Source organism: Ovis aries, chromosome 13, assembly GCF_016772045.2.
Source record: "Ovis aries strain OAR_USU_Benz2616 breed Rambouillet chromosome 13, ARS-UI_Ramb_v3.0, whole genome shotgun sequence".
In the NCBI taxonomy this organism is placed as follows: Eukaryota; Metazoa; Chordata; class Mammalia; order Artiodactyla; family Bovidae; genus Ovis; species Ovis aries.
In genome coordinates, this window is record NC_056066.1 from 51116980 (window position 1) to 51129484 (window position 12505).

At 53.6% G+C, this 12505-nt stretch overlaps 1 protein-coding gene across 5 annotated transcripts; it reads right to left on the minus strand.

Moving 5' to 3' along the window:
* Positions 1-265: 265 nt before the first annotated feature.
* Positions 266-9902, minus strand: CDC25B (cell division cycle 25B). Of its 5 annotated transcripts, none has more exons than XM_004014363.5 (16): positions 9500-9902; positions 8597-8703; positions 7899-7950; positions 6073-6114; positions 5881-5917; positions 5505-5627; positions 5279-5401; positions 4946-5080; positions 4417-4497; positions 4119-4298; positions 3845-3940; positions 3080-3142; positions 2839-2937; positions 2515-2648; positions 1703-1814; positions 266-1548 (listed from the first exon to the last, which is right to left on the minus strand). In XM_004014363.5, the coding sequence occupies exons 1-16, from the start codon at positions 9697-9699 to the stop codon at positions 1408-1410; spliced, it is 1725 nt and encodes a 574-aa protein (XP_004014412.2). In that variant the 5' UTR covers positions 9700-9902; the 3' UTR covers positions 266-1407. The 5 variants fall into 5 exon arrangements, with proteins under 5 accessions (XP_004014412.2, XP_060253595.1, XP_042085688.1 ...); XM_060397612.1 differs by having other exon boundaries at positions 9341-9594; XM_042229754.1 differs by lacking the exon at positions 5279-5401.
* Positions 9903-12505: the final 2603 nt, after the last annotated feature.

The following is a 12505-nucleotide window of genomic DNA, read 5'->3' on the forward strand; positions in this document are numbered from 1 at the left end:
ACAGACGTGATGACATCATTCTTGCCTTCTTGGATGCAGAATTTAAGAATGGAGAGCTAGTTTAGGAAGGTGGACCCCAGAAGTGCTTGAGAAGCCAGATGAGGGAAACAGGGAAGCTGAATCCAAAATCTTGGCAAGACTTGGGAAGAGAGTATGAGGCCACCTCCCCAGGAGTCTTCCAGCCCCAATCCAGTGACTTGCCTCTGCTGTATTACACCATCAGGGTCTGCCATAGTCTTATTAAGGGCTCCACAGGACACAATGCTACTTACTCAACTTGCTCAGTGCTTTATTGAACCAAGACCCTTCCAGATGACTCAGCAGAGCCTTCAAGAAGCCCTGCCCATATCCCGAGATTCAGAATCCAGAGGTGGTTGGCCTTAGTTTAGCTGCTTCCATAACATTTCCTTTTGAATATCTCCAAATCTTAAAGTGTAAAGATTTTGTTACAGACAGGCACATGTATACTCCTGCTGCAGGCAGTCACACTCACCAAAATGCCTTCAGTTCAGTGGTTTGTGGACAAGGCATTGTGGGTCTATGGCCATCCATACATCCACCATCCATCCACACTTCCATTCGTCCATCTGTCCGTCCGTGACGAGACAGTAGCAAGTTCTGACATGGGTTCAGCCCCCAGGGTTCACAGCAGTGAGGGCTAGGTTTCCAGTGGGCTCAGGATGCAGGCCTTAACCCTCACCCAGGGGCCTCCATGGATAATAACATCCCTTTCCGAGCCACAGAAGCCAGGGCCAAGTGGGTTATGAATATTTGTATCTTTAACAACTGGACAGGGAAAACCTAAACCTTAGCCTGTAACTATCCTGAGATGGAAAAAAAAGAGATCAAGCATACAAACAGCACCGAAACAGGAAAGAGGAAGAGCTCATGCCTGTGCTGGAGATGTTCACATGGAGAGACGGGAAGGAGAAAGGGGAGTGTGGCACGCATACTTAGGAGTGTGTTAGCACCTGGGACACGGTGCTAACTCCGAGGGTAGCGGTGGCTCCTCCTAGGAGGCTGGAGCTTTCTCTCAGCCACATACATATAAACAAGGCTCTTAGGAAAAAAGAGGCTTTTCTGAATACAGCAAGACAAAGGGTTAACCCAAACAAGGAAGAAAAAGACACCAAAAAGGCTCCTGTTAGACACAAATACTTCCTTTGAGCTAGACTTAATCCAATCTCACTTAGTCAGCAGGCTGGACTCTGCTGGAGTGAGGGTGGGGGTGTCACCAGGATATGGAACATGACTGGAGTGAGACAGTGGATCAGGGCTGGTGCAGGCAGACAGGACACCCTCACCGTCTTTTCCCTGGACAGCAGACCCTCAGCCCCGGAGGCCACAGGGTGGCTGATGCCCAGGCCGCACAAAGCAAGGAAGGTGGGTGGGACAGTTGCTGGCCCTTCACTGGTCCTGCAGGCGGCTGCAGAGCTCTCGCCGGCTCCGCTCGCCAGCCCAGCTGCGTGTCTTGAGGCGGAAGGTCTTCATTTCATCTTTGAAGTCCTCATGATTCATGGGCCGGTAGTCTTGAGGCTCACAGAAGGTCTAGGGCAGGATGGGATGGGGCAATCAACATGGGGAACTGGGCAACTTCAAGGAGGACCCTGTCCTCCTTTATCCGAGAGCTACTGCCTGGTCAACCCCTTTCCCTGTAGCCCAACCCTCCCACGGAGGCTATGGCCACCCCCACCCGACGTACCGGGTGCTGTGGGAAGAAGTCCTTGTAGCCGCCTTTGAGTATATACATCTCAGGATAGTAGAGGCTGGGGTAGTCGTTGGAGGCTCTGTCTCGTTCCCTGATGAAACGGCACCTGGGACCAGAAGGGGTGTCGGGGTGAGAGCTGGGTGTGCAGTGGGAGGTATCAGGGGACCTGCTCCCTGCACCCACTCCTCTGGGAACCACAGAAGGCTTGAGTGCAGGAATGTCAGCCACAGGAACACTTTTACTTCAGTCTAGCTAACTGGGTTCACAAGAGGGTGGGGAGACAGACAAAAGCAAATCAAAGGGGCTCTATGTTCAGAAGAGAGTTACACAATCTCTGTTCGAGACATTTCTTCTGGGCCAGGAAAGTGAAGGCAGAAGGGAGACAAGTGAACCAAGTTCAAGAGGTAAGAGTCAGAAGGTCTGGACAAGGCTTGGTGAGGAGATGGAGAGAGGAAAGAACAATCGAACCCTGGAAGGTCAGCGTCATTGAGGACTGGGACAGGACCTCTGGATTTTAAGGACACTGCTGGAGAGTTAGAATTAGGTTTTGTGGGGATGGCGGCAATGGACAAAGGGAAGATGAGAGGCCTGACAGAAAGGATGAGAGGAGACAGGAGGACAGTGTCATGCACAGGGAAGCAGGGATACGGTCTGCTCCAAGCTCCAAGGTGAGATAAGAGGCCCAGATCAAGGAGGGGCCAGGGCTTGGCTCACGCCTCTTGGCCACTGGATGGTTCTAGCACCCGAAAGCCTAAGAAGGGAAGGTGAGGAGCAGCACTAGCTGGCTGGGCAAAGCTGGGACTCACATGCGGGGGCCCCGCTCAGATGAAAATTCACAGTGGAAAATGAGGATGATTCTCTTATCCAGGCTGCAGGGTGTGATGGGGCTCTGTAGCAGGAAGGTCTCGGCATCCCGTTCCAGAGGCAGGTTCACAGCAGTCTGCCAGAGAAGCCAGAGGTCAGGCCACAGCTGTGCGTGGCTGACCCTGCCCTGTGCGGCCCCCATCTTTCAGGTGAGTGACTCCGCCTCTTGAAGGGCAGATCCTACCCCATGAGAGGGTGCATCCTTTGGGCAGAGGAAGGACAGAACTGGATGAGTCTTCAGGGCCTCTCCCATCACCCTGCCTCACCTTGATGTGACCGCCTTCATACTCATAGGGGTATCTGCAGTCGACAATCACAAACTTCTCCACAATGTGGCTGAACTTGCCTGTCAGCAGAGCCACCACCTGCAGGAGGCCACAGAGGTGGGTCCCAGTGGTTCAGGCTGGCAGGCAGGGGCTGACCCAGTACTTGTAGCCTGACTCCAGGGGAGGTTAACAAGCAAACAGAAGTCCCAAAGGAACCCAAAAACAGCTCATCCCTGCATACCGTTTCTGGTGAGATGTACTTGAGATCTTGGTGCTTTCCATCCACAGTTTGTAGGAGGAAGGCCTGAAGGGAAGGGGAGAGAGACAGTGACATTGGCAAAACTAGGAACCTGAGAAAAATGAATTTTTCCTCAAGTCTGAAAGCCAAACTTGCTTGACTTTCCCTTTTTCTAATATTTACTTGTTTTATTTGGCTGCATCCAGGCTTAGTTGCATGGGATCTTTGATCTTCACCGCTGCATGTGGGATTTTTTGCAGCACGTGAACTCTTAATTGTGCCATGCGGGATCTAGTTCTCTGACCAGGAATCCAACCTGGGCCCCCTGCATTGGTAGCGTGGAGTCTTAGCCCCTGGACCACCAGGGAAGTGTCTGCTTCGACTTTCAAATTAAGCTCTGGTTCCCATTGCAACCAAGAGGTGCCTCTAGGGTCTGATCCCCAGAAAACAACCTTCCAAGGGGAAATGAAGATGGGGAGCAGAGGCTATGAACCCTCCATGCCTCCTGTCCCCATGCTTTGCCAAGCAGGCCCCAGGAGGCCCCAAGCAAGATGGAAATCTTCTCCAAGGTGGAGATACCAATGATGCCCTGGACAGATTTGAGATAGGAGATCATAGAGAGCCTAGAGAGAGAAGTCTGGGTGAGACTACAGGATAAGATGCAAAGGATCAAATAAGGCGCTTCTGGGAGAATGGGAGTCACTGAAGCAGTTGCTGGGCTCAGGGGCCACATGGGACCGAGCCTCCAGAGGGTCCCACTGCTGGTACCTTGGAGTAATCCCCGATCAGTTCTCGGTGGTCACTGTCCAGGATATTCTCAATCTCATCATGACACAGAGACTTTGAGCGGAGAATGCGGGCTTTCTGTGAGGCAAGTGGCAGCCAGGGTCAGGGGTGAGGCTGTCCCTCAGTGCCCTGTCTGGTTAGTATCCCCCTTCCTTGCACCCTGCCCCCCTCTACAAACCCAGCTGAGAAGGGCTTACAGGGTAGACTTGGAGGGTGGCAGTCCAGCCCAGTCCCAGCCCACGAGTGGGGTACTCACAGGTTCCTCAGTCTCCCGCAGCTCCTCCTCTGGAGGGGTCACACTCCTTTTCCGCTTGTTCTGTACAGGCAGATCCTGGTCCTGCGGGCGCTCCAGCCTCTTGAGGATGGGCCGGATCACACCGCAGGGCATGGACGGAGAGCGGAAGAGCCGCTGGCACTTGCTGTACATGATGAGGTCCTGGCAGAGGCAGCAGGTCTAGGGTCAGCGTTCCTAGCCCCTGCTTTCCATACCAGTCTCACTCAGAGGGTAGGGCCCCACCGCTCCCAAGTTTTGAGGGGCCTCTCCAGGGGCTCACCTGTTCCTCTTCCTTTTCTGAGGTCTTGACCAGTGGGGCACTGATGAGGCTCTCCATGCCTGGGGGAACTACATCATTCTCCTGAGGCCAGATCAGCAAGGGTATGGTCACACCGTAGGCACAGATCCAACACCTAAGGCCCCAAGTCCTCCAGGGCAGTTTTCCCAGTTCTCCCAGCAAAATTCCAGGCCAGTAGCCCTTGGTGACCCTGCTCACACCTCCACACAGGGCAGCCCCCAGGACCAGGAAACTGTGGGGCCCCACTCGCCAGAGGGACTTGCATAGATATGAGAAGCATGGTGATACAGGAAGACCAGGCTTCCCTTTGCCCTGTCCATCCACCCTCCATTGCAGCACCAGCCACTTCCTCTTCTCTGATTGGCCAGAGATCAGGCTGTGACTCAGTTACCTCCAGTTCTTCTTCTGACATTGAAATGAGGTCATAGTCTTGTTGTAGGAGCTCAGAGCTTACCTCTTTAAGATCTCAGGAAGGGAGAGGTAGGGGGCCTGACAAGGCAAGCCTGTTTACCTTTAAGTCAGTCTCCAGGATATCCACAAATCCATCGTCTTCCTCAACAGCCCCTGTGGAGGGGGTCAGGGAGAAGTGGCATCGGGCCAGGGGGATCAGTTCCTCTACTTCCATCTTCCGCTCAGGGGTGAGACACTGCACGGGTGACGAAGAAGGAGAGGAGACAGAGGAGACTCAACATGGGGCCCTGAGACAAGTCTCCACCCTAACCTTCTGAGAAATAAGGTTCCCACTGCCTCAGGGCTCAGGATCACCCCCATTTCCCGGGCTGCCTTCACAGGCACCTGCCCTGCGTGCATGCCTGCCCTGCATGGGTCAGCTCTCCTGGTATACCATCAGGTCGGGAGCTGAGCTTGGCCTCTGGGCAAAGGCTTCTCTGCGGCTGGCCCACTCCCCAAGAGCACGGGAGTGGCTGGGATGTGTGGGTTTCCCTGGCATCTTGAAGACAAATCCATCCTGTGGGCAATACAGGGGGATGCATGATCAGATGCCAGAAAAACCACTCCAGTAAGCCCCTCTCTCCCTGAAGTGCTTCAACTCAGGCCTTCTGGAAACGCACATTCTCTTTGTCCTCCCCAGAGCCATGGGCAGCTTGGTCACATGGCTCAGTCTTCCTCCAGGTGCCAGACGCTTGGGAGTTGGTGATGTTCCGTAGCACAGGACTGTGGCCCAGAAGCCTCCCCTAGACAGCCAGGAGGGCAGTAGATAGAGAAGGCTGCATTCCTCTAGTGCCAGCCCAGGCCCTACCTTCTCCCATCCCTGCTCCAACTCCCCCAGATCCCTGGTCCACCTCCAAAGCCCCGTCTCCCATAGCCAGACAAGGGACACCCAACTGCTTCAAGTCCACCCTCTGAGAACCAATCCAGGTCCCTCCTGCCCTCTACAATCCTGGCCAGCAGGCCCAAGTCTCCCAGTGGGCCTCAGAGGACACTCACCGGCAAGGACTGGAAACGTCGGATGGCAAACTGCTCACTGCAGAAGGAAACGGGGACACCTCAGGGCTGGAGAGTCAGGCTGTGCCGGAGAACATGCCAGGTGCCCCTCCACCACAGAGCCCTGTACATCCTGGGGCCTACTCCACCCACACAGGGCAGGGGAGCCTGTGCAACGAAGGCCAGAGCACTTACTTTTGAATAACGCGGCTGGCTGCCTGGATGGCCTGTTCGAACCTAGGACAGAGAAGGGTCCCATTCAACCTAGGTCTCCTCACAGCCCATTGCCTATCCCCAGCCTTGGGTCCTCAGTCCACAAGGCCCAGGGGAGCCAGAGCTCAGGCCAGGGGAAAGAGGAGGTAAGAAGAAAGCAGCACCTATCATGAGCCCAGGTATAGGGGAAGAGGGAGATAAGAGGCAGCCTGGGATTTTAAAAGCTGCCCTGAATGGAAGAGGCCTGAAGAATGGCAGTGACAGAGACAGCTGGGGTAGGTCTTGGGGTAGCTGAGGAGTTACCAAGGCAACGGTCTCACCAGCCTGCCCACAGGCCTTCCACCTGTATGCAAATCACCTCAGCAGGGCCATATGGCTGCCAGGAAAGGCATCCATCCATCCCATGACAAGCCTTGTCCTGAAAATGTGGGTGTCTCCAGGGCCTGGATACCAGCAAGGCAGGGCTTCCCTCCCCTTGTGTGGGATAGTCCTGGCTCCTCCAAAACAGGGCCTGGTTCAGTGTGCCCCTGGATCAGCCCTGGTCTGCCATGTCAGACCCCCTAGTGACAAATGTCCAAAGTCATAACCTCTCTTCCCTCCTGTGGAATTTTAGAACCCAGCCTCTGTCCCACCCCCTCCTCCTGCCTTAGAAGAGACCAGCAGGCAAAGAATTCCAACAGATGTTCCTTTTGAGCCTAGCTATGTTACCAGGGACCACCTGCCAGGAAGGGCTTTTGTGTGTCTATGCGTACACACACACACACACACACACACACACACACACACACACACACACACCTCTTTCTGTGTAACCGTTAAGACAGGTGCAGTGTTGGTGGTGGGAAACTGAGGGCTAAAGTGTCAGGAGGATAACCCACCGCCCCCCCCTCACCCCCCGAGGGTGGCTGTATGCAGCCAACCTGGCACCAGGATGACCAATTTAATTGGCTTGGTTTTCAGTCTGCACCTGGGCCCTAGGGGTAAAGCAGGTTCAGCTCTGTGTTTCATCAAAACCCAACCTGCAGTCCCCACACCACCACCCAATGCTCTCCCCATTTCCTGTTTATGAACAAACCTGCAGCCCAGCCCAGTCTGATCAAAGGCAATGGGAGGAAAGACAGCCACCGCCCTAAACCCAAATCCACAGTCCTTCAGCCCAGGCCGGGGATGCCCATTGTTCCCAGTAACGCCTGACAGCTGCTCTCCATGCTGGGGCCTGAACAGCTGGATGGGAACAGCTGTGCTCTGGAAGGTACTACTCATGCCCCACAACCAAGAAGCAGAGAACTGTGTTGAGCAGAGCCCCCAAACTTCTCCACTGTCCTTCACAAAGGGCCTGTTCCAAGGGTTGGCCAGCAGGTGAAATGTCACTGAAACCAGTGGTTACTGATAGGAGGGCCAAGGGCCAAACCAGCTTGCAGCAACTGTATTGTTTGGCCTAGAGTAAATTAAAAACTTTGAATTAGTTGGACCATATTTTTAAATTGTGATAATTCACAGGAAAGAAAAATATGTGTATAGGCAGAAAGGGCACATACAGTCCTGTATTCCTGCAAGAGGCTCCCTGTGGCTACTGTTCCTTCCACCCTGGTCTTGAATCCATTCTAAGCTGCTCCCATGATAGTAGACCCTTCCCTGAGACAAGCAGAATGCCAGGACACAGGAAGGTCAATTATCGCCCCTGTACAGGGGTTCAGGGAGGTCTGTTTGCTCTCCCAAGCTCCCCTAGTGAGTTTAGGGTGGAACTAAGGGCAGGTTCCAAGGGCAGGTTCCCCTCCTTGACCGTGTGGTCCCTCTTCTCTACTCACGTCTGCTCTGCCATGTTGGGGTCCATAGGGCTGGGAGAGTCCATGCACAGACCTGAGAGACAGAGTGCCTTGGTTTGAAAGTGGTGGCATTTCCTGCACACTTTTCCTTACCATGTCCCAACCCTATTCAGAGAAGGGGGAAAACCTGTTTTATCTTAGGTCTTGACACATTAAAATCTGAAACAAAATCCACCCATAGACCCCAAGGGCTGACACACTGCCAAGTTACACAGGGCTCCATTCCCTATTTACTATTCTCTCTGGAATCGCCTATTACTATGGAAACTTTAAAGCCTAAAGTTTAGGCTTTAAACCAAAATTCTGCTAAGCATTTTTCTTGAACTGATTTAAAATAATTTGTCCTAGAAGAGATTACAGCTTTTAATGAAAGTTAAAGCTGAAGGCAAGTGAATGTTATAAAATGACAGACTTTCAGCCTAATTGCCTCCCAGGTGGGGCTGTGGGTTAGGACTTCGGTGCCTAGTTTTAAATAGTAAGATCTCATCTCACTTGGAGAACCCCACCCAGCACCCCATCACTCAGCCAGTCTATGCTGGGTGTGGTATTCCCCACCAGAAGTGAGCAGGGGGAGCCTGCTGGGGTCCCATCAGGTTGTGGTGAGGATGTTAGTCTGATCAGCAGGGAAGTGGGGAGGCTCGGGTAGCCCCCCAAACTCCCCTGGCACCCCTGGGCCTCACCTGCATCAGAAGATTCAGAGGACTCAGACGACAGGGAGGATTCAGACGCCCGACGGGACAGGGATAGGCATGTGAGCAGGCTGCCTACCTGACTCTTTGGGGTCTCGCTGAGAAGGGAGCAGGGACCCAGGGAAGGAGAAAGGTAAATGTGGGGCTCAAGGGCTGGCTGGCCCATGTTCCCACCAACACCACACCCCGCCCCCCAACCTCTGAAAGGCCCTTCCAGTCACTGCACTGTCTCAAGCAGGTGATGGCATCAAGGATCTACCCTCTTCTCAGGCCTTCTACAGAGGCCCTAGTGTCTTCTCTTTGTTGATTGATTAAAGGTTCTCCTGGGTGCAGGGAAGGTGAACCCAGAGCAAGAGCAAGGAGGTGGGCTGGGACCATCCTGGGGAATGGTGGGGCAGCAGACAGCCCTAGAGGGCCGTCCCCTAAACTCTAAAGGTCCCCACCCACCCACAAGCCTTTCTGGAGGAGTGGCCAAGCCTTTGGCCTGTATTGCTTCAAGGACAACCCAGCCTGGAGCTGCACACTTGCTCAGGGAACAGGACCAGTGTTTAACCCCTTTACCCCAGGAAAGAACTGAGGGTGGAGGGAACAGGACCACCCTCAAATTCCCCCTCCAGGCTCAGGATCCCCTGCCTGGGGCAAAATGGTGGAGATCTGAGCCAAGATTAGGGAGGCAGCATGGTGGAGGTAGGGAAGAGGGTCTCCAGAGAATTGTGGCAGCCAAGAACAAGTCACCTGGAGGGTGTGAGCAGCACAGCTCGGTCCTGAGCCTTGAAGCAGGCTGTGTCTGGGATGCCTCTCCGTTTGGCATCCATGCCGGGTTCCAGAGACGCCTGGGACCAAACCCTAGTGCAGGCCTCCCACCCCACACCGAGCATCCCTGGGGCCCCCTACCTGCCGAGCCCAGCGAGATGGTGCATAGTCTGGGTAAGGGTGGTGACCGGCGAGGAAGCGGCCGCGCGCTCCGGAGACCCCAGGAGGCCATGAGCCCCCAGCCGGAGGCCCGGGAGGTGGTCAGGACGCTGGGCGCCACCGCGCATGTCGGCCGGACTGAGAGCCGAGCCTGCCACGGGCTCCGGCTGGGGCAGCTCCATCGCGGTGGGGCGGGCGGGCCTGGCGTAGGGCGACCGACAGACGCCGGGCACAGCTGGCCTGGGCGAGGTAGGGAGCCGGCCCGGGGTGGAGGGGAAGGGAGGGAGGAAGAGCAACGGGGCAGGAGAGAGAGAGGAGAGGGAAGTGGGGAGGGTGGGGAAGGGAGGAGGGACACGGGGACAAGCCACCAGCCCAGGAAGCCTCTAGCAGAGGCTGCCACCTCCACCTCCTTATATATTCGAAAAATAACAGCGGCCGCGCCGCCGGACGCCACCAATGGGGGCGCAGTAAAGAAGAGAGGCGGGACGGAGGGCGGGGCTAGTATGTTGGAAGGCGCCGAGGCTGGACCAGCCCGGCCTCGCCCAGTTCCAGGCTTTGGGTCGAGTGAAGGAACCAAGGAATTAACCCCGGCACTCCCTCCCAGCCAGGGTTCAAGGAACCGGGCTTCTCAAATTCCGATTCTCAGTATGTGGTTTGGAGCTACCCACCCTCGCAGGGAAGAGGGCCTCAGGAGATGCAACAACTCCGTAGAGTAGCCTCAGAGGGACCCCACCGTTTAACATCACTTACAAGTACCGGCTGGCATCATGAGAGCCTCCGTTCCAGGAATCTGCGGAATACAGCTGTGCAGTGCGGTCTGTGTTCGCCGGTCCACTTTACCGACAGAGACGATGAGGCGTAGAGAAGTTCATTAACTCGTTCAAGGTCACATGACTGTGCAGAAGATAGAGTTGAGATTCACCCTAGATACATCTACTCTCCCAGCTTCCCTGACCCCGCGACTGGCAGCTCCTGGGGACGTGGAGCCGCCAGTGCTGGAGGCGGACCTGCGGTGGGGGCCGACACATAACTAGCCAGTCTTTCCGGGGGTCCCCGGTTAGATGTGATCCCAAGCCGCCCAGTTTTTCCCGGCAGCTCCAGAGGAGGCTCTAATGATTGGTCTAGTCGTGAGTTTTGGCAGTGAGGACAAAGGAGAGTGTCAGCAATCTCCGAACCCAGTTATGGAATGCCTATTGATGGTTTGGCTAATTTGGTGCCAGTGTTTAATTGGTGTTTCTTTGATCAGGGAGGCTGAATTTGTCACTGGTTTTAACTGAGCATCTTGTAATTAGTGATAGTGCTAGTGAGCTCACTGTCCTTGACTGTGGTGGGAAGGCTGCACTCAAAAGCTAGTGGGGAGTAAGCTGTTTTTGCACCCCATCTTTCCAGGGAAGAAGTGGCCTCCAGCTTTTCATGTCACAGCTCAAGAATGCTGGCACTGCAGCCTTGAGCCCCTTCCCATACAACTCCAATCCTTCAGGCCAAGGAGCAGTAGCCGGGGGTGGGAGGGGGGTGGCAGAAAGGAGAGCCGGGCACTGAGGGCTGGGGCAGGCCAGGAGAAACATGGAAGGGAATGAGAAGACCCCAGTCCCATCTGAGAGGGATGAGGAGGGTGGGGATGTGACAAAAGTAGATCCTGAACCCCAGATAAATCTTCAGGACCCTTCCCCAGTCACTGTAGTGAATGTGTTGCATATTCTTCCCAAGTTTAGTCTGAACAGTCCTAGGCAATAGAAACAAAATGGGAGACACATAGGTAATTTAAAATTTTCTAGCAGCAGCAGTAGGCAAATTTAAAAACGTAACAAGAAACAGATGAAACTTTAATATTTTATTTAACCTAATATATTGTTTTTAATTTCAGCTTGGGAACTTTTTAATATTTTTATTTATTTGGTTATGCAAGCTCTCAATTGGAGCACGTGGGATCTTGGATCTTTGCTGTGGCATGCAGGATCTTCAGCCATGGCATGTAGGATCCAGGTCCCCAACCAGGGACCAAACCTATCACCTCTACACATTGGGAGCATGGAGTCCCAGCCACAGGGACCACCAGTCACTTCAGTCGCTCAGCCATGTCCAGCTCTTTGTGACCCCATGGACTGCAGCATGCCAGGCTTCCCTGTCCATCACCATCTCCCAGAGCCTGCTCAAACTCATGTCCATTGAGTCAGTGATGCCTTCCAATCATCTCATCCTCTGTCATCGCCTTCTCCGCCTGCCTTCCATCTTTCCCAGCATCAGGGTCTTTTCCAATGAGTCAGTTCTTCTCATGAGATGGCCAAAGTATTGGAGCTTCCACTTCAGCATCAGTTCTTCCAATGAATATTCAGGGTTGATTTCCTTTAGGATTGACTAGATTGATCTGCTTGCAATCCAAGGGACTCTCAAGAGTGTTCTCCAACACCACAGTTCAAAGGCATCAATTCTTCGCACTCAGCTTCTGTTATGGTCCAACTCTCACATCCATACCTGACTACTGGAAAAACCATAGTTTTGACTAGACGGACCTTTGTCCACAAAGTAATGTCTCTGCTTTTTAATAGGCTCTCAAGGTTTGTCATAGCTTTACTTCCAAGGAGCAAGTGTCTTTTAATTTCATGGCTGCAGTCACCATCTGCAGTGATTTTGGAACCCAAGAAAATAAAGTCTGTCACTGTTTCCATTGTTACTCCATTTATTTGCCATGAAGTGATGGGACTGGATGCCATGATCTTTGTTTTTTGAATGTTGAGTGTTAAGCCAGCTTTTTCACTCTCCTCTTTCATTTTCATCAAGAGGCTCTTTACTTGCTCTTCACTTTCTGCCATAAGGGTGGTGTCATTTGTGTATCTGAGGTTACTGATATTTTTCCTAGCAACCTTGATTCCAGCTTGTGCTTCATCCAGTCTGGCATTTCGCATGATGTACTCTGCATATGTTATATAAGCAGGGTGTATATGTTATATATACAGCCTTGACATACTCCTTTCCAGTTTGGAACCAGTC

Excerpts from the sequence above, each read along its gene's own strand:
- CDC25B (XM_004014363.5), bottom strand. The coding sequence starts at position 9,699 with ATGGAGCTGCCCCAGCCGGAGCCCGTGGCAGGCTCGGCTCTCAGTCCG. Across the intron at positions 5,081-5,278 it reads GCTCAGCTCCCGACCTGATG|TGTCTCACCCCTGAGCGGAA; the intron begins GTATACCAGGAG and ends TCACCCGTGCAG. Across the intron at positions 2,938-3,079 it reads AGTACATCTCACCAGAAACG|GTGGTGGCTCTGCTGACAGG; the intron begins GTATGCAGGGAT and ends GGCCTCCTGCAG.